Source organism: Bactrocera dorsalis, chromosome 2 (assembly GCF_023373825.1).
Source record: "Bactrocera dorsalis isolate Fly_Bdor chromosome 2, ASM2337382v1, whole genome shotgun sequence".
Classification (NCBI taxonomy): Eukaryota; Metazoa; Arthropoda; class Insecta; order Diptera; family Tephritidae; genus Bactrocera; species Bactrocera dorsalis.
This window is the reverse complement of record NC_064304.1, coordinates 91,975,010-92,000,938: the sequence shown is the minus strand read 5'-3', so window position 1 is coordinate 92,000,938 and position 25,929 is coordinate 91,975,010. Positions and strand designations below refer to the sequence as shown.

At 37.9% G+C, this 25,929-nt stretch overlaps 3 protein-coding genes across 3 annotated transcripts; 2 read left to right on the top strand and 1 right to left on the bottom strand.

Annotated features, from left to right (window-relative positions):
- The first annotated feature begins 659 nt into the window (after positions 1–659).
- Positions 660–18,093, top strand: LOC105230251 (phospholipase A1 VesT1.02). The gene is made up of 4 exons (XM_049447159.1): positions 660–801; positions 882–1,125; positions 3,515–4,488; positions 17,951–18,093. Exons 1-3 carry the CDS (start codon positions 753–755, stop codon positions 4,410–4,412), a joined length of 1,191 nt encoding a protein of 396 aa, XP_049303116.1. The 5' UTR covers positions 660–752; the 3' UTR covers positions 4,413–4,488; positions 17,951–18,093.
- On the top strand, positions 13,164–18,442 carry LOC105230252 (pancreatic triacylglycerol lipase). Its single transcript, XM_011210924.4, has 3 exons — positions 13,164–13,612; positions 13,696–13,939; positions 17,037–18,442. Exons 1-3 carry the CDS (start codon positions 13,564–13,566, stop codon positions 17,926–17,928), a joined length of 1,185 nt encoding a protein of 394 aa, XP_011209226.4. The 5' UTR covers positions 13,164–13,563; the 3' UTR covers positions 17,929–18,442.
- Positions 18,443–19,630: 1,188 nt separating this feature from the next.
- LOC125776172 (unconventional myosin-XVIIIa-like) lies at positions 19,631–25,586 on the bottom strand. The gene is made up of 7 exons (XM_049447071.1): positions 25,499–25,586; positions 24,578–25,068; positions 24,091–24,277; positions 22,194–22,360; positions 21,814–22,126; positions 20,562–21,751; positions 19,631–20,497 (listed from the first exon to the last, which is right to left on the bottom strand). Exons 1-7 carry the CDS (start codon positions 25,584–25,586, stop codon positions 20,261–20,263), a joined length of 2,673 nt encoding a protein of 890 aa, XP_049303028.1. The 3' UTR covers positions 19,631–20,260.
- Positions 25,587–25,929: the final 343 nt, after the last annotated feature.

The following is a 25,929-nucleotide window of genomic DNA, read 5'->3' as shown; positions in this document are numbered from 1 at the left end:
ACCATATATCAGTAAGCGAAAAGGTTCTGGACCTTCAAAAATTGGTTTTACTAATATATAAAACAACGTCAGCCGAACCAAAAAGTTAACCAGGTTGAATTGTTAGAAAAGCTGAAAATAATTAATTCCGTTGAAATGTAGCGCTGTTCTTACGTATGGGTATAAAAACTCGCGTGTCACTGCCTTTACGACCTCCAAAGCGTCGCAGCCGTCTTGTCACACACTACCAGTTTTTTGTGATTTTTCGCGCCAGCAAAACGAATTAATTGGCAATCTTACAGCCAGAAGAAAAATAAAAAAAACAGTCGCCGAAATGAAACAACGTTCTGAAAAGTGAAAAAGCAACATATTGAGTTGACGAAGTTGTAAGTCAGCCGAGCGCCAGCTGGCAGCAGTGTTCTTTAAACTGAGCCTGCGCCCGTTATCGCGCCGCATTTAGCGTCAGAACGTGTGACGAAGTGGTTGCCTGCTTTTGATTTTTGGCCGCTTGAATGGCTTGAACGCTACTTTGCTAAACTCGTTGCTAAATCGTAATAACGCGCAATCAATTAGCTCTTACGTAAATCAGGCAGGAACACAAGGGCCAGCCTCCTGCGCTGACGAAAAGATTTATATGGACTTACAGTGCATTTAGCTTTATGTGATGAGAGTTATTTAGTGCTTAAGAAGATAAACAAATAATTGTTGAAAGCAAAGTACTACACTGGCTTTCAAACTGTGTTAATTTATAATTAGAAAAAGAATATACCAAAATGTCACCAAATTTAACAGTGTTTACATTTGTGTTCACGATCCTTTGTGGTGAGCATTAGAAATAGTGAAAATCCAACAATAAATAATACATAGTTATTATAAATTTCACTTTCACATCTTTTCGACAGCACTGGCGAATTCGAAATTCTCCTATGAACGCGGCAATTGTGATATTTTAGTATCGAGCGCTATACGCGAGATTTTAACGAATGAAATGCGCGCACAGCTGGATCCTTCGTGGCGTGCGTCGCGCATCAAACGCATACGTTACGAGCTCTACACGCCACAGAATCCTTATAAGGCGCAAGTATTGCAGTCAGGCGATGCTAATGTGCTGCGTGCGTCGTTTTTCAATGCAAAATTGCCGGTTAGGTGGGTAAATTGTGTTGATTTATTAATTTGGTTTTAAAAATCAATATTTTTTAAAAGTGTTTGATAAATAGTATAGAGAGCGAACGTAAATAAGAAAAAGTTAAATGAGAACAAGTAAGTGCTAAGTTCGGGCCGAACATCTTATACTACTGTGATCAAATTGAAAGGTGAATTTTGTCCATTTCATCTCCTTCAAAGCAATCCCCTCTGGCTGCAATACACTTATCCCAAGGAATTTTCCAGTCATTAAATACTCCGTCGTGATGAGTCAAAACGATGTCCTCGGAGTGGTCATGTGAATTTGCAGAATAGCCAGAAGTTACACAAAAGTAAATCAAAGGAATGCGGTGGTCGCGGTACGATATTTGTTGAAATAGTCGAGTAGCCAATGCAGTATGAAATGGTGCATTATTGCACTTCATTATTTGTAGTATATGGGAGTTGGGTTAGTATCGACCCAATATTTACATGCCACATACATACATCTGCAGCATTGAGATTACTCACATATATATGTGGTATAAAGTCATCGAGAAGTTCGGCTCAAGGAAGTATTGACCTGATTCAACGGATTTTTGATACACAACTATACTATTAACAAGAAAGAATTTTCTCTGGACCATTATATTCGGTCAAAAGTCAACTGTAGCTGCTGGCATCTAGATATTCGGCACCTAGTGGCTTGAACAGTTTTGGTTCGATTTGGCAAATTTTTGATGATAACATGGCACTTTAAAGGCATTATTCGTGCAAAGTTTTATCCCGTTATAATTGTTTCTTCTTGATTTGTACACTAGAAAGTGAAAGAATCAAATGGAATTTAAAATTCGCAGTGTGACATAGAAATGTAAGAAGGATGCTGGAATCGGTTGGCTGAGAAGAGAGCTATGAAGAATTTTTTAAAAGAAAGACCCACATAAAATGAGAAACCATTTTCGAAAATTTTCGAACTAAGCACAACTGCAATTTTTAAACATTTTTTTATAATTATTATTGACGTAAGCGCAACCAAAGAAAAATTAATAGATTAAAAAAAATAGTCAATTGATAGGACTAAATGAGAAAGGAAATAAAATTAAAATTAAACTTATGAATATATTATTTCATTTATATAGTACATATATATGCACTTGATATGCGACGTTTTCTTCTGGATGTTAAGGTAAAAAAAAACATATTGTTTAGATAAAGAAAAAACGTGTTCAAAAAGTTCTACAGAAATTGTGCATATACTTGTTTATTTTGACAACCAGATTGTTATATGTCATTTAGTTAATAACTTTAAGTTTATAAAAAAGTTAAACAGGAGCAAACCATTCTCAAAAGTATGTATATCCAACTCAACTCTTGCCTGTCAAATGTATGCACTTGCTTATACAATTCTAAAATAGATACAATTTAGTAGCTTTGACATTTCATCATGAATAGACTTACTAACGAGCAACGCCTGCAAATCATTGAATTTTATTACCAAAATCAGTGTTCGGTTCGAAATGTGTTTCGCGCGCGTGTTTTGTTCAGCGATGAGGCTCATTTCTGGTTGAATGGCTACGTAAATAAGCAAAATTGCCGCATTTGGGGTGAAGAGCAACCAGAAGCCGTTCAAGAACTGCCCATGCATCCCGAAAAATGCACTGTTTGGTGTGGTTTGTACGCTGGTGGAATCATTGGACCGTATTTTTTCAAAGATGCTGTTGGACGCAACGTTACGGTGAATGGCGATCGCTATCGTTCGATGCTAACAAACTTTTTGTTGCCAAAAATGGAAGAACTGAACTTGGTTGACATGTGGTTTCAACAAGATGGCGCTACATGCCACACAGCTCGCGATTCTATGGCCATTTTGAGGGAAAACTTCGGACAACAATTCATCTCAAGAAATGGACCCGTAAGTTGGCCACCAAGGTCATGCGATTTAACGCCTTTAGACTATTTTTTGTGGGGCTACGTCAAGTCTAAAGTCTACAGAAATAAGCCAGCAACTATTCCAGCTTTGGAAGACAACATTTCCGAAGAAATTCGGGCTATTCCGGCCGAAATGCTCGAAAAAGTTGCCCAAAATTGGACTTTCCGAATGGACCACCTAAGACGCAGCCGCGGTCAACATTTAAATGAAATTATCTTCAAAAAGTAAATGTCATGAACCAATCTAACGTTTCAAATAAAGAACCGATGAGATTTTGCAAATTTTATGCGTTTTTTTTTTAAAAAAGTTATCAAGCTCTTAAAAAATCACCTTTATATCCAACTCAACTCTTGCCTGTCAAATGTATGCACTTGCTTATACAATTTTAAAATAGATACAATTTACAATGTAAATTTTACATGGATTCATGCTACATTTCGCCTAATTAAGTGCCCCAATAAAACCAAACGCTTTTCCTTTCAGAATCTCTATACACGGTTGGACCGGCAAGAGTACTTCCTGTTCGAATGCAGCTATCAAGGATGCCTACTTAGCGGCGGGCAAATTCAATGTAATAATGCTCGATTGGAGTGCCATATCGATGGATATTAGCTATGGACGCATTAGCCGTCAATTGCATGAAATCGCCACAAATTTGCTAGAATTCACACAATTTTTACATTTAGTAAGTGGCGTCCCCTACGAAAGCATTTATTTGGTGGGTCATAGCGCCGGCGCGCATATAGCTGGCCTAGCGGGTAAACAATTGCGACCAGAACGTTACGGCGCCATCTATGCGCTCGACCCGGCCGGCCTTGTACAGTTGCCGCTCGGCGAAGATAAACGTTTGGCACCGAACGATGCCATCTACACGGAATCCATACACACGGACATCGCGCTGCTGGGCAATCCAAGCACGAAACTTACACAGGCGGCATTCTTTGTCAATTGGGGTCTAGGCCAGCCACACTGTCCGAATGCGACTGCAGCTGAATTTGATTTCGCATGCGATCATTTTGCGGCCTTGTATTACTTTGCGGAATCGTTGCGACAGCCACGCGCCTTCGGTGCCACACAGTGCAGACGATGCAACGGCCGCGGTCTGTTCAGCAATAGTCGTATTCTGCTGGACGAATGGGATTGTGGCTGCACAAATGCCGCCAAGACAGGTGAATGCCCGATGACCGTATTTATGGGAGGTGAACCGGCTGTGCCAAAAAACGGCACCTTCTATCTGAGCACGCGTTCTAAGCCGCAGCCATTTGGCTACGGCGAAACGGTGCGCATTAAACGCGCTGGGCCGGCCAAATACTTGCACAGCAGTTTTTTGAGTAATAAATTCGTCGGCAATCTGTTGATGAAATGGCACAACTCAGCGTAATGGCGAGCAAGTAGTAAGCAAAGTCAGCGGCAGGCAATAGATTGCTAGTGATATGTATGCAAAAGGTGTTTGTGTGGTAGTGTGAAGTTGTCAGTTAGTAGAGTTAAAGTGCCACGGCAAGAACTATGAGTGGATTGCGTGCATAAGAATCATAAGTACATATGTATTAAGTTGTTTACGAAAATAAAAACAAATAAGGGTAAAAATTGCATTGATACTTAATATGCCGAATTAAATTGTTTATTTGTAAATGATAACAAAATTTAATTGCTACCACTTTAATTTGGTATAACAATGTAAGTTGCATTTCCACATAATTGAGTTTATGTACAAATGTATATGTATTTTATAAACTTTTTGTCGCATGAGTTCAGGAATAACTTTCAATAAAAAAAAAACGCTTTCAAGGCGAAATATCTGGCATACAGATGTTGTTGTAAATATGTATAAAAATATTGCAATACATAATATATGTAACTCGCTCTATAAATTTTAATATAATAATAGATTTTAAAAATATATTATTGGTTACTGTTAAAAAAGCCAATAAATTTAAATAATTTAATTAAACATTTACAAACAATTGTTTCTTGTATTAGTTACTTCCGAGTCTAAACAATCAGGCTTAGTAGCTGCTCAACAACAAGCTCCCTGGGAACTTTGTAAGATTGTTCAGATAGTAATAACGAGTGCGAATAATACAGTTTTTGAGGATTTGTAAGCAATTCTAAAGAAAATTGAATAGTAGAATATACAGATATGCCATATATGACATTCGTTTGATGCTGATTTTCCGTTGAGAACTTCGATGATATCTTTGAGTGTTTCGTCTTGTCTTTGCATTGCTGATACCCAGTCGTTGTCCATATCGACCACTCGATATATTGACTCAGCAATTGTTGTCGGTTCTATCGGGGGAAGTGTTGGGCATCTACTTAACCCATCAGCCAGCATATTCTTCGCACCTGCGCGGTGAATGCATTGGAAGTCAAACTCCTGAAGTTTGAGCCACCACCTTGCGATCCGTGGTAACAATGGCGTAGTTGCTTTAGTTACTGCTACAGCGTTGCAGTCGGTGATTACCTTAAAGCTATGCCCAATTAAGTACATACGATATCGCTGCAGAGTTTCAACTATTGCCAGAACTTCTAGCTCGTGGCTGGCATAGTTACGTTCTGCGTCGTTGCACTGCCTGCTAAAGTAAAACACAGGTCGCCACTCATTAGCGTTGTCGTTCTGCATTAGAATACCAGATAACCCCATGGAACTCGCATCCGTGTGTACCTCGTGTGGTTTCGTTGCTTCGTATATCGTCAGCACAGGTTTCGTAATTATAATCGATTTCAATTTCTCAAAAGCATCGTTCTGTTCTTTGTTCCAGACAAACGTTGCATTCTTTTTCAGCAGTGTCGTTAATGGATATGCTATGATGCTATATTCTTTGACAAATTTCCGGAAATAGCCGGTTACTCCCAAAAATTGTCGCACTGATCTTATCGTGGTGGGTTTCGGAAACTCTTCGATCACCTTCGTTTTGTTTTCACCAGGACGTATGCCGTCGGAATTTATGTCATGACCTAAAAACTGCACTTGCTGGGTCAAAAATGTACTCTTCGAGGGTCTAAGCGTCAGACCTGTTGCGTTTACAGCTTCAAGAAATTCTCGAAGTACGTCAATACCTTCGTCAACTGACTTCGTGGCTATGATTACCTCGTCTACGTAGTTGACCACTTTGTCACGTTGTTTAAGCGTTTTAATTAAATTTACCATTATCTCCTGGAAAACCATTGGAGCGTTCACTAGACCGAAAGGCATAACATTATGCTCAAACAGCCCTTCATGCGTCAAAAATGCGGTATACTTTTTCGATTCTTCGTTCATAGGTACTTGATAATAGCCGGAGGTCATGTCCAGCGTCGTAAAATATTTATTGCCAGCTAGACGTGAAAGCTGTTCCTCCACGATTGGCATAACGTAGTTCTTTTTAACCGTGACCTCGTTCAATGCTCGAAAGTCGATGCACATTCGACTCTCACCGTTGGATTTTTTTACTAAAAGCACTGATGCGGCGTGTGGGGAATTGCTTGGACGGATTATATCATTGTCCAGCAGTTCCTTTAAAATTTTTGATAACGTTGGTCGTTGTGAAAACGGAACCTGGTACCGTTTGCCTAAGATAGGATCTGATGTTGTTACATTTATGGTCATTTGTACGTCCTTGCATCTACCAAGTTGACTAATATCTTCTGCAAAACATTGTTTAAAATTTTTTAAAAGATTCCTTGTCTTGCCTTTGTCTTCTTCCGTTAAGCAGCTAGATATATTTAAGTCCGCTTTCTCGTTTTCTTCTAGCCGTAGCACTCCGTTATCAATCACCATGTGATACCCGTTGTTTTTTAGAACGTCGCGACCTAATAAAATATCGTAGGGCAGCAACTCATCAGCAACAATATATAATGTCGCCTCGCGTTGGACTTTGTCAATAGTCACATTAACGTTGACTTGTTCAGTAACTTGCACCTTGGATCCGCCGAATCCTGTAAAGCATCTTTTAGCTTCCTTCGTCTGCATACCATCTGCTGCAGATGCGCGTATCAGCGAGCATACGCTGCCGGTGTCAATGAAAGCCTCTAGTCGCCTTCCTTCAAGCTCCACCATTTTTGTAACCGGAGGGGCTTCGTCGTGTTCGTCGTGGTCGCCAATCTTCGCAACAGATGCCTTTTTGTTGCAATTCTTCGCTTCATGACCTATTTTTGTACATATAGTACACCGTTGTTTCCGTTGAGGTTGCGGACACTTGGCTGCAATGTGCCCGTAATCATTACAATTGAAACATTTTATTTGTGTTGACTTCGCATTTGCTTTCAATTCGGGTTTCGCTGTTTGCTGAGTTAACGCCGTTGGAGTCACCGATACGTTGCTGACTGTCGTTAAATTTTTGAGCGCCACCAATAGTTGACTACACGTCGCAAAATTCATTGTTGCCAATGTTTTAGTTAGTACTCTATCGTTGAGTCCCCCGATAATATGTGTGTCGATGGAAACATCGTCCACCGTACCTTGTCGACCTATCGTTAACATGGAGTAATAATACTCTAAATAGTCTTCGTTGGGTTTGCGTTTGCGCTTCATAAGCGCCTTATGCGTTTCAGCTGCGTTGTGTGCTGACGGAAAGTCCGCAGTAAATGCGTGCACGAATTGTGACCAGGAGCTGAAAACATCTTGTGCGTCCAGCCACTGTTTGGCCATGCCTTTCATTTTGTGCTGAACCGCGATCAAAACCATATCTTCCCCCCAGCCATAGGATTGTTGTAGTTGCTGAGTTCGATTTATGAACTTCATTGCTGACGTTGAACCTTTGAGTGGGTCGAATTCAGGCATTACACCTATCATATCCTGAATTCTCATCTTTGGGCGTGATGCTGTTCGTAGATCACCAGCAGATTCCCAGGTCGCTAAGCTTGAATCTGGCCTAACACCATCGTTGTTGTTTGACGCTTGTTGAATTTCATCGTTCGCTGGTATCGGTTCTGAGTTACGATTCATTGTACCAATAGCTAACGTTAAACTTGCCATCGCCTCTCTCAAGCTATTCAGTTGCACTCGTAAATCATTTGTGGATACCGCACCATCGTCTTCAAGCTCCATCGGATCTAAAGTGTGATTTTTTAAGAGCTTGATAACTTTAAACTTAAAAAAAAACGCATAAAATTTGCAAAATCTCATCGGTTCTTTATTTGAAACGTTAGATTGGTTCATGACATTTACTTTTTGAAGATAATTTCATTTAAATGTTGACCGCGGCTGCGTCTTAGGTGGTCCATTCGGAAAGTCCAATTTTGGGCAACTTTTTCGAGCATTTCGGCCGGAATAGCCCGAATTTCTTCGGAAATGTTGTCTTCCAAAGCTGGAATAGTTGCTGGCTTATTTCTGTAGACTTTAGACTTGACGTAGCCCCACAAAAAATAGTCTAAAGGCGTTAAATCGCATGATCTTGAATTGTTGTCCGAAGTTTTCCCTCAAAATGGCCATAGAATCGCGAGCTGTGTGGCATGTAGCGCCATCTTGTTGAAACCACATGTCAACCAAGTTCAGTTCTTCCATTTTTGGCAACAAAAAGTTTGTTAGCATCGAACGATAGCGATCGCCATTCACCGTAACGTTGCGTCCAACAGCATCTTTGAAAAAATACGGTCCAATGATTCCACCAGCGTACAAACCACACCAAACAGTGCATTTTTCGGGATGCATGGGCAGTTCTTGAACGGCTTCTGGTTGCTCTTCACCCCAAATGCGGCAATTTTGCTTATTTACGTAGCCATTCAACCAGAAATGAGCCTCATCGCTGAACAAAATTTGTCGGACGTAAAGCGCGAAACACATTTCGAACCGAACACTGATTTTGGTAATAAAATTCAATGATTTGCAAGCGTTGCTCGTTAGTAAGTCTATTCATGATGAAATGTCAAAGCATACTGAGCATCTTTCTCTTTGACACCATGTCTGAAATCCCACGTGATCTGTCAAATACTAATGCATGAAAATCCTAACCTCAAAAATCACCCGTTACCTCATCAGCACCCAAAACTTCTTGCAGTTTGGCTACTTTAACTATTTTGGTACCCGTCGTTGGTAAATCGTTAGCCCTTAGTAGTGCATTCAGTTGAATGACCTTTAGCGTATTTAACTTTATCATGTTTGTAAAAGAAATATTTTATTAGTAGAAAACCAATATTCCTAAAACAATTTATTTCACCGTCCTTTTATTTAGAGCCTGCACTGTGATTTGTTTGCCTTTATTTCGTTGTTTTACTCTTGCTGTTCGCTGCTTGGTACTGCTTCAAATTCGTTTGCCAATTCCAATTGGAAGTTCTGCTTGCACACGAACCAACTAGCGTGTGTATGAGTTTTAAAATTTAAACGTTGACTCGTAGACGCAGAGAAGTTTAATTAGCGTTGTTTCGTATCTGCTCAGTCGAGACTGTTGTATGCAGCGCAGTCAGCTCCGTTTGTTGTACGCTTGCGCCTTCGTTGAATTGCCTTCTTTTTTTGCGTATCTATACAAACACGCTGTACGTTGAAACTCAGGTTGCTGCACTGTTGCACTGTTTTGCCGCAATACTTCGCTGTCGTGTTGAGACTCTTCTTTGCAGAGGCAAACGCGGCGTTTTTCCCAATACTTGCTCGTTTTGCGCTGTCCCTTTCCTTGGAGATTTTCGCCGTTTGTGTACTACACTCGTACACCGCTTCTATTGTTTCTGCTATGCAATTCGTTGTAATTGCTCGGTGTGTCTTTCCTAATAAGACGTTGGCGTTTCGCTGTGGCTTCGTTTTGCAGCACTTACACTTGGCTGCGCCGTTGAGAATCTTCTGTTCAAAATGACGATGCGCCGTCTTGCTAATACGTGCACGTTTGCGCTGCCGTTGATCGTTGAAGATTCTCGTCGTTCGTGTACTATACTTGTACACCCTTGCCACTGCGTCGACGTTTTATATCGTTGTAGGCGTATGGATCAATAAATTCCACTTCTGAGATGTAAAGGTATTATGTCAAAATAAACACCGTTTTATTTAACCAAGTATATTTAATATAGAATGTAAGAATGATCAAAGTATGAATTATTTAAAAGCTCAAAAAAATAATCAAGTCGCGCGCCTTCTTCTCTCGCGTTCGCTTTTCGATACTCTTCCTTTTAAGCATCCTTCGTGTTGCCACACGTTGCTCAATCAGTAGGCTTGCCATCTATCGTTGACAATATGTTATATGTTAAACGGAAATTTCGGAAAAGAATTTTCTTAAAAATATGAAGTGAACTTAGCGTGTTTAATTGTGCTGCCAGATTTCATTAATAAAACATGAGCTCTAAAACACAGAATTAAGTTAGTTACTCTTTAAACGGTTGTTATTGGATATGTTCGCATCCGAAACTGTATTTTAAATTCTCTAATTTTTATTTTCGATTATTTTTTATTATTATTTATACTTCTAATTTATTTTTTAAATGTTTAATTTGTATTCTAATATTTATTTTTTATTTATTTATTTTTTTAAATAATAATTTATATTTTAAAATTTTAGTTGACACTTCTAATATAAATATTAATTAATTGTTTTTAATTTTTTTATTTTCTATTATAATTTAATTTTCAGATTATTAAATTATATTTTTTTTTTATTTTTTCATATTTTTATAATTTCATAATTTTTTAAAATTATTTCTTTATTTTCTGGTTTATTATATTTTTTATATTTTACAAATTTATTTCTTTATTAACATTTATCTTTAGTTTATTTTTTAATATTTAACTGTTTCAATAATTTTTTACTTTGTTTCGCTTATTTAGTATTTTTATTCTTATTTTTTTCAATTCATGTTTCAGTTATATCTTTAGCTGTGTTTATACTATACTATTTATATAACTTAATCTTGATTTAGTATATTTACGGAGAAATAGTAAACTGCAATCTTGAAGAGGGCATAATTTTTAAACGCAATCGTGTTTAGCTATTTCAGAAATTTCCACGCTCGTTTTCAAGTACTCAAGAATTATGCACAGAATATTAAATGCTCGATAATAAATAGAAAATTTAAATGGAGCCTTGAGGTAAATAAATCAAGAACAGTGCTTTAAAATAAAAAGAGAAATAAAAAATAATATAAATATAAGAGGTTTGTTGAAACTATAGTGGGAAGTCAAACCAAATTTTGGCACAAAAGCACATTATATTCAAAAATATTTATTTTCGTTAAAACTTATTGCATTTGAATAATATACATCTGTATGTAAATAGTATAGTCAATCGAAGATTCTCATATTAATTGTTTTTATTTTTTCTTCCGATATTTTTCGTCCATTCGTGTTTTGGTACTAGAAGTAAAGCTACTCCGAAAGGCTAATCAATTTTATGAGAAGCTTTTTCAATGCATTGGCATTCGATAGCTTGAGAAGCAACCTTTTTTGGAGACTTCAACATAATACTCGAAAATATTTGGAATGGTGTGATGTTTTTGAATGACCTAGGGCAATTGAATGAATTCGATTATGAACTAATCTTTGTCACGCTGTAATACATTAATTTATTTCTTATAAAATAAAAATAATATATGAATAATTTTAAATGTTAATATTTGTAGAAACTGATAATGAAAGCAAGAACTCTAAACAACTCGAGATGGCAGCGGATGCTTATCATCCGAATGCATGCTAGAGAAAGTTATGGATCGATTTCACTCAATTTCGGCAGACAGTGACAACGTAAACCTTTGTATATATACAAGTTATGTGAATAGAAAATCTTCTAATTAGACGTGATGAATTGATCAAATTTCTTCCCTGTTTCAATTTATTCAATTTTTGAAAAAATTCTTCATAACAAAAACAAAAAAACTAGTTTAATGAAAACTGGAAAGAAACAAAATACAAAATTTTATGATTATAACACGAAAAAATTATAAACTTGATTATGTCTAAACTCAAAAGATAGTTGCTGGAATTTATGCGATATCATAAGCAACAACAACGTATCATCTGCTCACATAATCTCACACTTTTTATACAAAAATGCCAAATATATATATTTTAATGAGATCTAAGATGAATACAACACTGGTACAGTAAGTTAATTATAAATTCAGTTAAAATATGTGAGGTACAGAAACTAGGTTATACAATAAAGTAAACAAATGAAATAGAAACAAACTTTTAAGTTCGTTAGAATTCGGGACAAAGGTAGGTAAGTTCTAAATTGCTTCCGAAATACGGAAAGAGGCAATAAATATAGAAAAAAACGTAGAAAGCGAGGTATAATGGTAGTTTGGGTTTTGAATTACATATTTTAAATTATTTTTTGTTATTTCATTTGGTACGGTATTTTCCAAATTTTTCAACTGTTGAAAACATAATTTCTTCCTAAGGACCAAACACAGTTATATAATTTTTCAAGCTTTGAACCGGCACATCTAATAACTATTCTACGCAAAATACTTAACGAGGTGTGCGAATATAAATGCAGAATTCGACACAACTTCTTACGTATAAGTTCAGAGTATTTACAAATAAGGTACTACTAAGTTCACACGAAACGTTATCAAGGTAATGATTATTTTAACGTCTAGGTAACTGCGACATAAAATATATCTTGGGCTAGTTTGATATAGAATTTCTGATTCTGAAGAGCCAATATACACACTCGGTAACTAATAAATACCAAAACACCAATAAACTCTCATACGAGTATTGAAGAGTGAAAGAATGAAAAGAGGCCTTCTTCCATTTTTTCGATCTGAAGAAAGCAATCAGCTACTTGTTACAATCTTATAAGAAATACACAAGCTCTCTCCCTGTTTCAAACTTTCTACTTCCTCTTCTACACTTTAGTAACTTCTGCCGAAGCTACTAAAATAAATATAAGTAAGCGAAGAGGTTCTGGACCTTCAAAAATTGGTTTTACTAATATATAAAACAACTTCAGCAGAACTAAAAAGTTAACCAGGTTGAATTGTTAGAAAAGCTGACTATAAGTCATTCTGTTGAAATGTATCGCTGTTCTTACGTTTGGGTATAAAAACTCCTTTACGACCTCCAAAGCGTCGCAGCCGTCTTGTCACACACTACCAGTTTTTTATGATTTTTCGCGCCAGCAAAACGAATTAATTGGCAATCTTACAGCCAAAAGAAAAATAAAAAAACAATCGCCGAAATGAAACAACGTTCTGAAAAGATAAAAAGCAACATACTGAGTTGACGAAGTTGTAAGTCAGCCGATCGCCAGCTGGTAGCAGGGTTCTTTAAACTAAGCCTGCATCCGTTATCGCGCCGCATTAAGCATCAGAACGTGTGACGAAGTGGTTGCCTGTTTTCGACTTTTGGCCGCTTGAATAGCTTGAACGCTGTTTTGCTAAACTCGTTACTAAATCGTAATAACGCGCAATCAATTAGCTCTTACGTAAATCAGGCAGGAACACAAGCCAGGCCAGCCTGATGTGCTGACAAAAAAATTTATGTGGACTTAGTGCATTTAGCTTTATGTGATGAGACTGATTTAGTGTTTAAAAAGATAAACAAATAATTGTAGAAAGCAAAGTACTACACTGGCTTTCAAACTGTGTTAATTTTATTTATTTTTTTAATTAGAAAAATATATACCAAAATGTCACCAAATTTAAGAGTGTTTGCATTTGTGTTCACAATCCTTTGTGGTGAGCATTAGAAATAATAAAATTGCAACAACAAATAAAACATAGTTATTATAAATTTCACTTTCACATCTTCTTTTCTTCAGCACTAGCAAATTCGAAATTCTCCTATGAACCCGGCAATTGTGATATTTTAATAAAGAGCGCTGTAAGCGAGATTTTAAAAAATGAAATGCGCGCACGGCTGCGTCCTTCGTGGCGTGAGTCGCGCATCAATCACTTACGTTACGAGCTCTACACGCCACAGAATCCTTATAATGCGCAAGTTTTGAAGACAGGTGATGCTAATGTGCTGCGTAAGTCGTTTTTCAATGCCAAATTGCCGGTTAGGTGGGTAAATTGTGTTGATTTATTTATTTAGTTCTCAAACGTAAATAACAAAAATAAGTAAGGGCTAAGTTCGGGTGCGACCGAATATCTTATACTCCTTCAACTTGCAGGAATCAAAGCAAGGGAAATACCTTTAGGTGTAAAACGTCTCTGTTCATTAAGGTACCTCACATACAAACAATAATCATATAGAGCAAAGTCTGCCGGATGTTCGAAAATTCTGATGTTAGTTATATGGGGACTAGCCAAAATTTCATCTATTTTGGGCACAAAGATACACTGTCATGCGTAAAATAGGCATTTTCAAATACTCACATATTGGCCGATATGTACAGGGTAGGCCATTTAAAGTTGACCCATCTGGCAACGCTGTAACTTTTAACAGCGCTGACAAATCGGCTAATGTCATACCGCGTTAGAAGCGTCATTCGAAGACAATTTATACCATGGAACAGTACACTCCAAAAGAACGCGCTGAAATTGTTCAGCTGTATGCGGTATAAAGTCATCGGGAATTTCGAAAATCTAGGAGCTCGGAGAAGTATTAACCTGATTCAACGCATTTTTGATACACATATATACTATTATCAGGAAAGGATTCTCTATGAACCGATATTTTCGGTCAAAAGTCAACTGTAGCGTGCGGGGTCTACTTATTCGGTACCTAATGGCTTGAACAGTTTTGGTTCGATTTCAACAATTTTTGATCATAGCGTGGCATACTCTAAATGCATTACTAGTGCAAAGTTTTATCTCGTTATGTTTATTGCTTCTCGATTTGTACATTAAAAAGTGATAGAATCAAATGGAAGTAGGTGTAGTTGTGGTCCGATTTCCCCCATTTTTGCAGTGTGACATAGGAATGTATTTAGGACTGAATTTAGTTTTTGGCTCAGTTTTTATTTCAGATCTCATAAAGCCTTCTCTTACCATCTCGGATGTATAATTGTATGTCCCTGGAATATTTAGTTATTGATTTACCGCACTTTTAGCAGTTTTTAACAGTACCATTATATGGGAAGTGGACGGGCAAATTTGGTGATTATAGCTTAAGTGGTACATTACATTAAATCATTTTTTCAAAATCTTCAGCTGACAGGTGTCTATTGCTAGTTATTCGATTAATGGCGTTTTGTGTACGACGCTGTGGTTCCATTACGCCCATCTACGAACTCGTCCTAACTTTTTTGCGAAGAAACACGTTTACAAGTTACGTCTCAGACAGACAGTCAACTGGATTTCAAAACTCATATACTTTATAACAGGTTGCAAGAGTAGGTATATAAATATTAAGAGATCGTCTCTGTGTGAAATTTTCGAGAAATCGATTTTTTTGTGACATTATCGGAGAGTAAACGCTATAATAAACATTCCCTCAAATTTTTAAATCGAAATTAAATTTATTAGGTCGCTACAGCGTTTTTTGTAGAAAGGGAACAGAGTGGGGAACAGAGCGAGATAATCCCCAAATGCGTTTTTTTCAGAATGGTAATTTTCAAACCGGTTTCTTAAAAGAAGAGTTTTAAAGATATCAGGTTCCAATTTGGAGAGAACATTTTTAATGCAATGGAAGCCTTTTTTTAAAATCTTCCTATTTTTTTCTATGAAAAACTGTCGAAAAAAAGGCCAATTCGATACTTTTTTGTTCAAACCACCGCCATTTTGTCAAATTAAAAAAAAAACGCGATATCGACTTTCCTACAGATTAATAATTATTTTGAAAGTTTTGTTTTCGTACAGTCGTGTACATCGTACAGGATCCTTTTTTACGTGTAATTTCAAAAATTTATTTAACAATTATACACCCAATAATTTAGCATAAAAAAATAATTTTGTATTCGTCATGAATGTATTTATTTATAAAAAACCAGACCGATTGGTTAATTTCAACATTAAAAAAAAAAATCGACAAAATCAGAGATTTTTCAGAGGGTCACACTGAGACGATCCCTATTAGATATGTAATTTTATATGCAAATATACATATGTGCTTGCTTGTATCTACGAGTATACTAATATTATAAAGAGGAAAGATTTGTACCTATTTTTGTATTTTTGTAATGAATAGGCTCAAAAAGTACTAGGCTGATTTAAAAAAATCTTTCACCAATAGAATGCTACATTCTTCCAATTTGACATAGGCTACATTTCATTTTGAAAAAAATTAGGGATCCTTGGAAAAATTTGAACAATGTAACCGAAGGAGTAGAAAAATTAGTCTTAAAATGTCTTTCGTCGAATGCGCCGCCGAAACTATTAGCGATAGAACAAAATAATGTACAACAATATTGAAGAACATCATAATGTCTACAAAAAACTCCGCGGTAGCACATGTCCAACTATTGTAGTTATGTCACTACAACAACTTTTTTCATTTTAAACATTAATGAAAATGCTAACCAAATTCAAACCATGCTTGTTATGTGTTTATATTAATCCTTATCCAAATAAATTATTTTATGGTCAAGACCTAAATAAACCAAACTACCTATAAAATAGTTTTTAAATTGGACTTTCCATTCAAAAGATATTACGAATTAAAAAATTCAAAAAGTAAACAAAACCGCCATAGAGACGTTGGCGTTGTTTGCGATGCATTCTGAAAAGCGCGCCGGGCCAGAGAATGTAAAGTATAGAGAAGGTGCAAATTGAATTCTGTATGATGTTCGATTTCGCGGCTAACAGATCCGATAGAATCAAAGTAAGGAATTCGACGTTGTTGCTGCTATTTAGCAGAACTGAGCACGTGCAGTGGCAAAAAATATATGTAAAACGACTGAATTCATTATTTATTACTGTTATTTTAATTTTTTGATTATTATTACTTTTATTTTTTAATTTTTCAAAAGTGCCCGCCACTTAAACCATCAAAGAAATTGAACATAAATGGTTTTTTTAAATATTTTTTTAATACAAATAAAAATATTTGTAAAAAAAAGTGTTTTATATCCAAATTTCCAAAAATAAATAGTTGTCTACCCCGTGCGATGCCGGGACGGGCTGCTAGTAATTTATAAACTAGACACGCTGTGCATAGATATATGCTTCTTTCCGCCTAATTAAGTGCCTCTATAAAACCATACGTTTTTCCTTTCAGAATCTCCATACACGGTTGGACCGGCAAGAGCACCTCATGTTCGAACGCAGCCATCAAGGATGCCTACTTAGCGGCGGGCAAATTCAATGTAATAATACTCGATTGGAGTGCCATATCGATGGGTATTAGCTATATTCGCGTTAGCGGTCGATTGCATGAAATCGCCACAAAATTGTTGGAATTCACACAATTTTTGCATCTAGAAAGTGGCGTCCCCTACGAAAGCATATATTTGGTGGGTCATAGCGCCGGGGCGCATATAGCTGGGCTAGCGGGTAAACAATTACGACCGCAACGTTACGGCGCCATCTATGCGCTCGACCCGGCCGGCCTTGCGCAGTTGCCGCTCGGCGAAGATAAACGTTTGGCACCGAACGATGCCATTTACACGGAATCCATACACTCGGACGTTGCGATGCTGGGCAATCCGAGCACGGAACTTACACAGGCGTCATTCTTTGTCAATTATGGTCTACACCAGCCACAGTGTCCGAATGCAACGGCAGCTGAATTTGTTTTCGCATGCAATCATTTTGCGGCCATTTATTACTTTGCGGAATCGTTGCGACAGCCACGCGCCTTCGGTGCCATACGTTGCAGACGATACAACGGCTGCTGTCTTCTCAGCAAGAGTCGTCTTCTGTTGGGCGAATGGGATTGTGGCTGCCCAAATGCCGCCAAGACAGGTGAATGCCCGATGGACGTATTTATGGGAGGTGAACCGGCTGTGCCAAAAAGCGGCATTTTCTATCTGAGCACGCGTTCTAACCCGCAGCCATTTGGCTACGGCGAAACGGTGCGCATTAAACGCGCTGGGCCGGCCACATACTTGCATAACAAATTTTTGAGTAGTGAATTCGTCAGCAATCTGTTGATGAAATTTTACCACTGAGCGTACAGCGGGCAATTAGTAGTAGTAGTCAGTTAGTAGAGTTAACATGCCACGGCAAGAACTATGAGTGGATTGCGTGCATAAGAATCATAAGTACATATGTATATATTAAGTTGTTTAGAAGAATAAAAACAAATAACGGTAAAAATTGCATTGAGAATGGCACTTAATAAGCCGAATTAAATTGTTTATTTGTAAATGATAACAAAATTTAATTGCTACCACTTTAATTTGGTATAACTATGTAAGTTGCATTTTCACATAATTGAGGTTATGTACAAATATACTTTTTGTCGCATGAGTTCAGGAATAACTTTCAATATAAAAAACGCTTTCAAAGCGAAATATCTGGCATACAGATGTTGTTGTAAATATGTATAAAAATATTGCAATACATAATATATGTAACTCGCTCTATAAATTTTAATATAATAATAGAGTTTAAGAATATATTATTGGTTACTGTTAAAAAAAACAATAAATTTAAATAATTCAATTAAACATTTACAAACAATTGTTTCTTGTATTAGTTACTTTCGAGTCTAAGCAATCAGCCTTACTAGCTGCTCAACAACAAGCTTCTTGGGAACTTTGTAAAATTGTTCAGATACAGTATAATGGATTTACATGAAAAACATATGTATTTATTATGAAGAGAAAAAATTTTGAATATTCTTTTGTTTTTTTTTCTTCTGCAATATATTTTCTGACCATTTACATATGTACATATCTCAAAGTTTATTTACTAAACAGACGCGATAAACAAGAGAGTAAGTATTTTTGCAACATCGTAAAAAACGCTGCTTGCTTCGTTCGAATTTCGAGGTGCATGTGTAATCTTAAAGGTGATTTACTTTTCCGCGATTATTTACTTTCTGAGAATTTACTTTTCGAGAGTATACTGTAGTAATAACGAGTGGGAATAATACACTTTTTGAGATTTGTAAGCAATTCTAAAGAAAATTCAATAGTAGAGTATACAGATATGCAGAGGTAGCACAAAGATAATTTATTCATACAATTATATTAAGGGGTTACTTGAATTTACGAATTTCAAAAAATCGTTTTTTTTATCGTCTTTTTCAATTCTACAACATCTATAGAATATTGTGATAAATTTTCAAATTGATCCGAATAATAGTTTCGAAGATACAGCCTTGAGTATTTGTGTGCACGAGGCTACCTAGGCTAAGTGCGTCGTCTTAAACGTACGCAGTCGTTTAGCAAGAAATTACGAGAACTACTCAACCGGTAATTGAAATAGTGAAATTTTACACTGGTCTTTGAGATAAAATGACTTGGACGAAGAATTTTTTCGAATACAACTATTAAAAAAAATGTCGCAAAACTTTCCTTTTTCTTTTTTTTTTGTAAAAATGTCTGCCAAAAATTCAATTATCAGTTTTTTTCTTCGTCTAAGTTCTAAGTTAAGGTTTTAACTAAAACACGTATTTTTCACTTCAGATGATCGTGTAAGGAGTTATGCTGCCAACGCGGGCGCATCATTTTTCAGAGGGGTTATAGGAAATTACGTTTAAATAATAAATAAAAACTAAGGCATTTTTATCAGGTGAATTATTCACATCTATCCGGATTTTAAACTAACGTTGTTGATTACATCCAAAAATATATGTCGCCTAAACGCACTCTAAATTTATATTATATTGGGTTGTCAAAAAAGTCTTGCGGTATTTTTATTGAATTTTATTTATTTTTATTTTATTTTTTTTTTATTTTTCTTTATTTTTTTTTATTTTTCTTTATTTTTTTTTTTTCTACTATGCCGGTCTCTTTCGACCAATTCAGCGATTTTATCGCAATTTTCGACGACAGGCCTTCCGAAGCGTGGTGCATCTTCGACCACCTCTACACCAGAACGAAAACGTTGAAACCATCGTTGTGCGGTGGAAATGGAAACTGTATCGGGTCCATAAACTGCACAAATTTTATTGGCGGCTTGAGATGTATTTTTGCCTTTATCGTAGTAGTACTGTAAAATATGCCGTATTTTCTCTTTATTTTGCTCCATATTTGCGACGCTATGTATAACTCACGAACGACTTAAAAGAAACGACAATCAATCAAACACGTGTTAGCGCGTGAAATGAGCTTTCCAAAAAGGTATAGCATGACCCGAAGCGACGAATAAAACTAGAACTACGCGCTTTCAGCGCCAACTAGTGAAAATACCGCAAGACTTTTTTGACAACCCAATATATCGTCAAGAATTTTAAAATCAAAATCGAAACAAATAAAACTTACGGCATGGTATTATATAGTTGTTTGCAGCATATTATACTAACGAAAAGAATTCTTTCCACTAACAGTTTCCTCATGTAACACGATGAAAGCATAAAATATTTGCACTTACTTGACTAGGTCCGATACGGTATGTAGCTGTATCCACTTCATTAGCGGCTAAAATTTGTTCGACCGTTATGTCCTTGGCAGTGGCAGAATCAACGGCAGCCAGTAAACCAAAGCGACGTACAAACTCGACCAAAGGAACTGATTCCGGGAAGCCCAAACGATGTAAGCGTGCCGCCTCGAGTACTTGCGAGCCACGCAACTGCAGCAAAGCAAATAAATTTAAGCAAAAGTAAAACAACAAACGAACAACCGAGCACACTCACCTGACTACGTAACAAAGGGATATTCACCATGTCCTCGCAGCTCGACTGCAATGCTGCGGCGTTTGGCGAACCGCTCGACGAGTAGCTACTATGTTGACCGGCATTGTGCTTCAACATGTAACAGTGTACGAAGTGGGTGCCTGTGCGACGCAGCGTATCGATGATGCCATCGACAGTGAATTTCACTTGCAACATTATGGAATTACGTTTTACACCGGCAGAGGTGAACGAACGACGTATGCTCGAGACGCGACGTAGCGATTGTGTGCCTTCGAGGCCGGCAATAGAGCCGCAAAATACAATGCCACCCGCGCCACGTGTTAGCGAACCAATATACAGACGACTTATCTCGTCACGTGAGCTATCCTGCAGCAGTGTTACAGCATTGCGGATGGCAGGGTGCTCACGGCTATGCCGCACCCAACCGTCGACAGTGTACAACACCGGATTGGTGCCCTGCAGATGTTGCAACACAAACTGTTTGGGACCGGCGCATTTGCGCAACAAATTCTGATGTTCACGATCGCCATAATGCGTAAATAGGCGCTCCAGGAATGTATCATCATTGCAGTTGGGGTACATGGACTCCTCATCGAGCAGCCAGAGCAGACCGCGACGATCATGCTCGCGCAAATCACGTTGTGAGGAACGCACGACATGATTTTGTGGCGCCTTATCGATGAGCGAGACTAACGGACCGGGATTTGTTTCCGACATGCCTTCCGTGTCGATTTCGACTAGCTCCTGCGCATAGCGGTCACGCGGCGCCACCAACGTGGTATGATGAAAGAGCAACTGTAAACGCTCTTGTAGGTAATTGTGACGTAAATCAGAGAGAGTGGCACCCGTTTGCAAACCACAGCTGGCGGGATTCTGAAAGCCCGGTGTGTCCACGAGCATAATCGAAGCTATAGTATGCGCCGAAGTGCAGATTGCTTTATTTATAAGTGCCACCACGGCAGCCAACGCCTCGGAATAGAGACCGACGGCGAGTGCTTCCAGTGATTCCCAAGCCTGCTCACCACTATCATTAGGCGATTTAGAAGGGCTTGTGCCACCACCACCACCAGATGATGCAGTATTGAAAGCAGCAGCTGTTAAATCCTCCATAGAAACGCCGAGTAGGCTAGCAGTTCTACGTGCGGCTGATGGATTTGCAAACTGTACGCGTGAAGCTGGTCCAGCATTGACTATAAGTAAACAGGTGTTATGTCAATAACATAAAAAGTAGCAGTTTAAATTCTACACTTACGCCTTGTGACGCCTGCCAATCCTAGATGATAAATAGCCGCCAATATGCTCCAAATGCCACGCACCGCTTTCGCTTCGATATTTAACGTTTCCAACGCTTGCGTCGTGCGCATGAATTCGGCAGCGGCGCGATGACGCTCTTCTAATTTTTGTGAGAGCGAAACGAAGGGATGATTATCCGCTGCTGAAATGTTGTCCAGATGTAGCTCCTTCTGCAGCAATCCTTCGGCGCCAGCGAGCAGACGCCCCATTATGTGGAAGCTATGATCGTTGGGTTGACGTCGCCCAGCTCGTTGTCGCTCTGGCAGCAGCACCTGTGTGGGCGAAAAGTGAATCAGGTTATAATGGAGGTTCGATTATTTATTAAAGAATATTTCTTACTTGCACCGAAGCGGAGGCGATTTGCCCACTTTGATCAAAGTCTAAACTCAACAGCTGTGTAAAACGCGTTGCATTCGCATTGAGGCAGGTCTTTGTATTGCCAAATGCTTCCAATATGATGTTGATAGAGTTGACTTTCTCGGCGTTGAGAAAGTTATTATAGGAGCCTAGAAGAAGATATGAATACCATATTAAAATAAATAAAATAAAATTTCGATCGATTTCAGCGTTCAATTATAAACATAAAATCAGCAGGGGTGGCAGGATTATCATCCGATTTCATCTATTTTCACACTGCTGGTAAGAATAATAATATTTTATAAAATTTATAATGGGTAAATTTGGTTGTTGTAGCTTTAGCGACTTAGGAGATATAATCATTATAATAATTTAGTGCTTAGTTATGGCAATTTATAGGTTTTCGATTAATGGCGTTTTGTGGACGTGGTATTGGTCCGATTACGCCCGTCTACGAACTCGTAATTTTACTAACTAAGGAATGCTAAGGAGTTCGCATACCACCCTACCCTATAAAACCCCATATAAATCTTGTTTAGTTTTAGGTGATACGTAGAACCGTTAGGTAAACAACACTATTATACTCTGTTACAAATGGTTGCAAGAGTAAAATAATTGCAAAAAATAATGATTGAAAATTGTATTATAGATTCAAAAATGGTATTCCAATTATTTTCTTATCGTTAATCAAACTTAAACTCAACTCAAAGTTCTTAACGAAATCAAAACAAGTTACATTTATAAGTATTTCAGCATTCGGCATATATTTTCTTCTTTTATTTTTGCTGTAATACTACTCTCAGTCTTTATTTTGTATGAAAATATTGAAACAATATGTCTTTAGCCTCCTGCCTCAAGCTTCGAAACGATTATGGTTGCTGAGCTGAAGTAGCATGAACACTTTACGTGTGTGGCACAATTGTGGGTGCAGTGCATGTACAGTAATTAAAGCTGACCTCAAATGCAAGAAATGACTAACGGTATATAATAACAAAGTAATATTGGTAAGCTTTTTTATGGTGGAATGTTCGTGCGCATGCGCCCACACACAATAAAATGTCACAACAGACGCAATAAAAGAATTTTTTATATATTTATTTTCAGAACAACATAGCAACCGATCCGAAGGAAGGGCGATAGAAATGTTGAGGTAGACGCCACTGTAGTCAACTATAAGCACTACAGAAGATGAATAAGGTGTATTTTGAAGACTTGGACTTGGTAAAGCTTGGTTTCCAGCAATAAGACGGAGCATGTTTTATTAATTAAATGGCACAAGGTTCGGCATTCTACTAGACATTTTAACCGTTACATATTTATTTTAAATTTCATGTCATCGAGCCATAAACCGTCCCCAGGGTGTCTGAGTTAATCACATGTTTGCGAAGTTAGCCAAGGATAGAATTGTTAAAATTAGAATTTTTAAAATAAATCTCTAAATGGAGCACCCTGTACAGAAAACATTCATAAAACTAAATAAAAAAATTAAATTGGCATGCAAATTGGCGTTAGGTAAACAGAATTAATTACCACACCAAAAGTGTATGCAAAAAAAACAACAAAAAATTTTAAACTTAAATTCACTGTCGCGCTTTGAGCCAATAATGCAGTTACTCTGCCAGGCAGCCTGCCAGTCAGCTAGTCTGCACCGTAACAACGCAACAAATGCAATGCGTTCCGATTGGTAGGCGGCCCACATCGGGCAAACATCCAACAACGCAATAAACCAGCTCGCCAACCACGCGTTTGCACATCCCCCTCCCATGCGCCAGCGCAAGCGTGCAATGTTGCAACTATAAAGGCAACAATTGCTGTCAAGACGCATAACTACATCCATCCACATGCACACACACGCATGGTGAATAAGAGCGCTACATACCGGCGGCCAACGCCAAATAGTATAAGGCGTGCTTGAAGCTTGTCGTCTTGCCAGAACCAGAACGTCCCATGAATATTAGACTTTGATCGCGACGCGTTTCCAACATGGCCCTGTAGGCGGTCTGCGCCAGCGAGTAGATGTGCGGAGGCATATCCTCCGTCTTGCAGCCGCGAAACATGGAAACAACCTGCAATAAACAGCAAAGGCGAATAATATTAGTGCGAAAATCAACAACAATAATTGCAATAAACGCAAAATATAATTCAATTGCAGATATGCAAAGCTGACAACAAATAGCAAAAGTATAACACAAATATGTTATCGCTTACGCCAACTGCTACAGCAATAGCGCGGCTGGTCAAAACAAGCTCCAACCAGCCGTAGCCACTCAGCAGCGTGCATCAGCGCGCGCTTAAGCCACAAGCCTAGCAGAGTGTAAGGCGTTGGGCGTTCGTATGACGTCAATAAATGCAAAGCGCATACGTACCTTTTCCGAGTAGAGCGATAGCGGTGCCATTGGATTGACAACGAGCAGCGTGGGGCCCGCCTTCGTGTGTATCAAATTACTGGCGAAACGTTGACGCAAGCAATGCAACACAGACGCCTCATTCAATTGCTTCAGGTCGCAAATGTCCTCGACCAGATCTAGCGCTGTTGAGTTCTGCTTCTCGATGTCATCCTCGTCGACCATCATTTCGATGCCATTGTGCAACAGACGAATGGTCACTTTGTGATTTTCACGTTGCACGCTTGACTGGGGTAGACGTAGGGCCGCGCAAAAGCCACCACGATGAACCAGCCAAACGCGTTCGCCATCGGCATGCGCAGCGTTGGCGGTATCACCATCTGCATTATCATTGCCGGCGCCATTGTCGAGGCCTGGATGTGCGGAGTCATTGCTGGTGTTGTTGCTATGGCGTGGCTGCAATGAAAAGATTTGATAAAAACTTATTAATAATATTTTTAATGGTAAGGACGCTTAATAAAAAAATTCAAAACCTAACTTTTTCTAAAAAAAAATGTTTTCAATGTTCAAATTTGTAAAATACATGTACATTTCGTTTTCTTCAAAATTCCCGCACAGAGCCTAAAAGTATGCAACGGTATATTTGTAGAGAATCGGTTAGTTTTATTATGTGCCGAAATATGTCCTAGACATTACACATATTGTTACGATTTAAGGCATACATCTTCTTCGACATATCTTCAGACGTTGTGGACTTGTGTCACTATGAAATACAACTTGCAGGTCTACTAGCCTTTTGGGTCTTTAACTAAAGCAATTTCGTTTTTTTAGTGCAATTTAAACACGATATTTTATTGTTATTCGAAGTTTTGCATTGACCAGCTACTTCATTTCATGCACATTGGCCCAAGATCAAAATTGCCGGGACGAAATTTTGCAAACCAATTTTGGCATACGGTACGATGTGTTTCTCCGTATACATCACATAATTTTCGTCTTGCGTGAACTGCATTTTTACCTCTAAAGACATTTGGTCTTTGACATTTTCTCCATTAACAAAAAAAAACATATTTATTCCATTATCTTCTTATATATGACTAAAAGTTCAGAAACTAAAAAACTAAAGTGATCACATGCGGCCAGGCTTTACTGAAAATGCTTGTTATTTGCCGTAGGGAAGGAAAAGCTAGCGAACCCATTGAGTTCCTTAAAAACTTTCGACTTGAGCGAGGATAAAATGCCCAGAAATTAAACTAAGCTTAAGTAAATGCGTAAAAAAAGCTAAACATGTGAAAAATAATGCTGTTTTTCATGGAAAAACATCTTATTATTTCAGCTAGTAAAAAGAATTATTTACTGCACGAGGCTGCCTT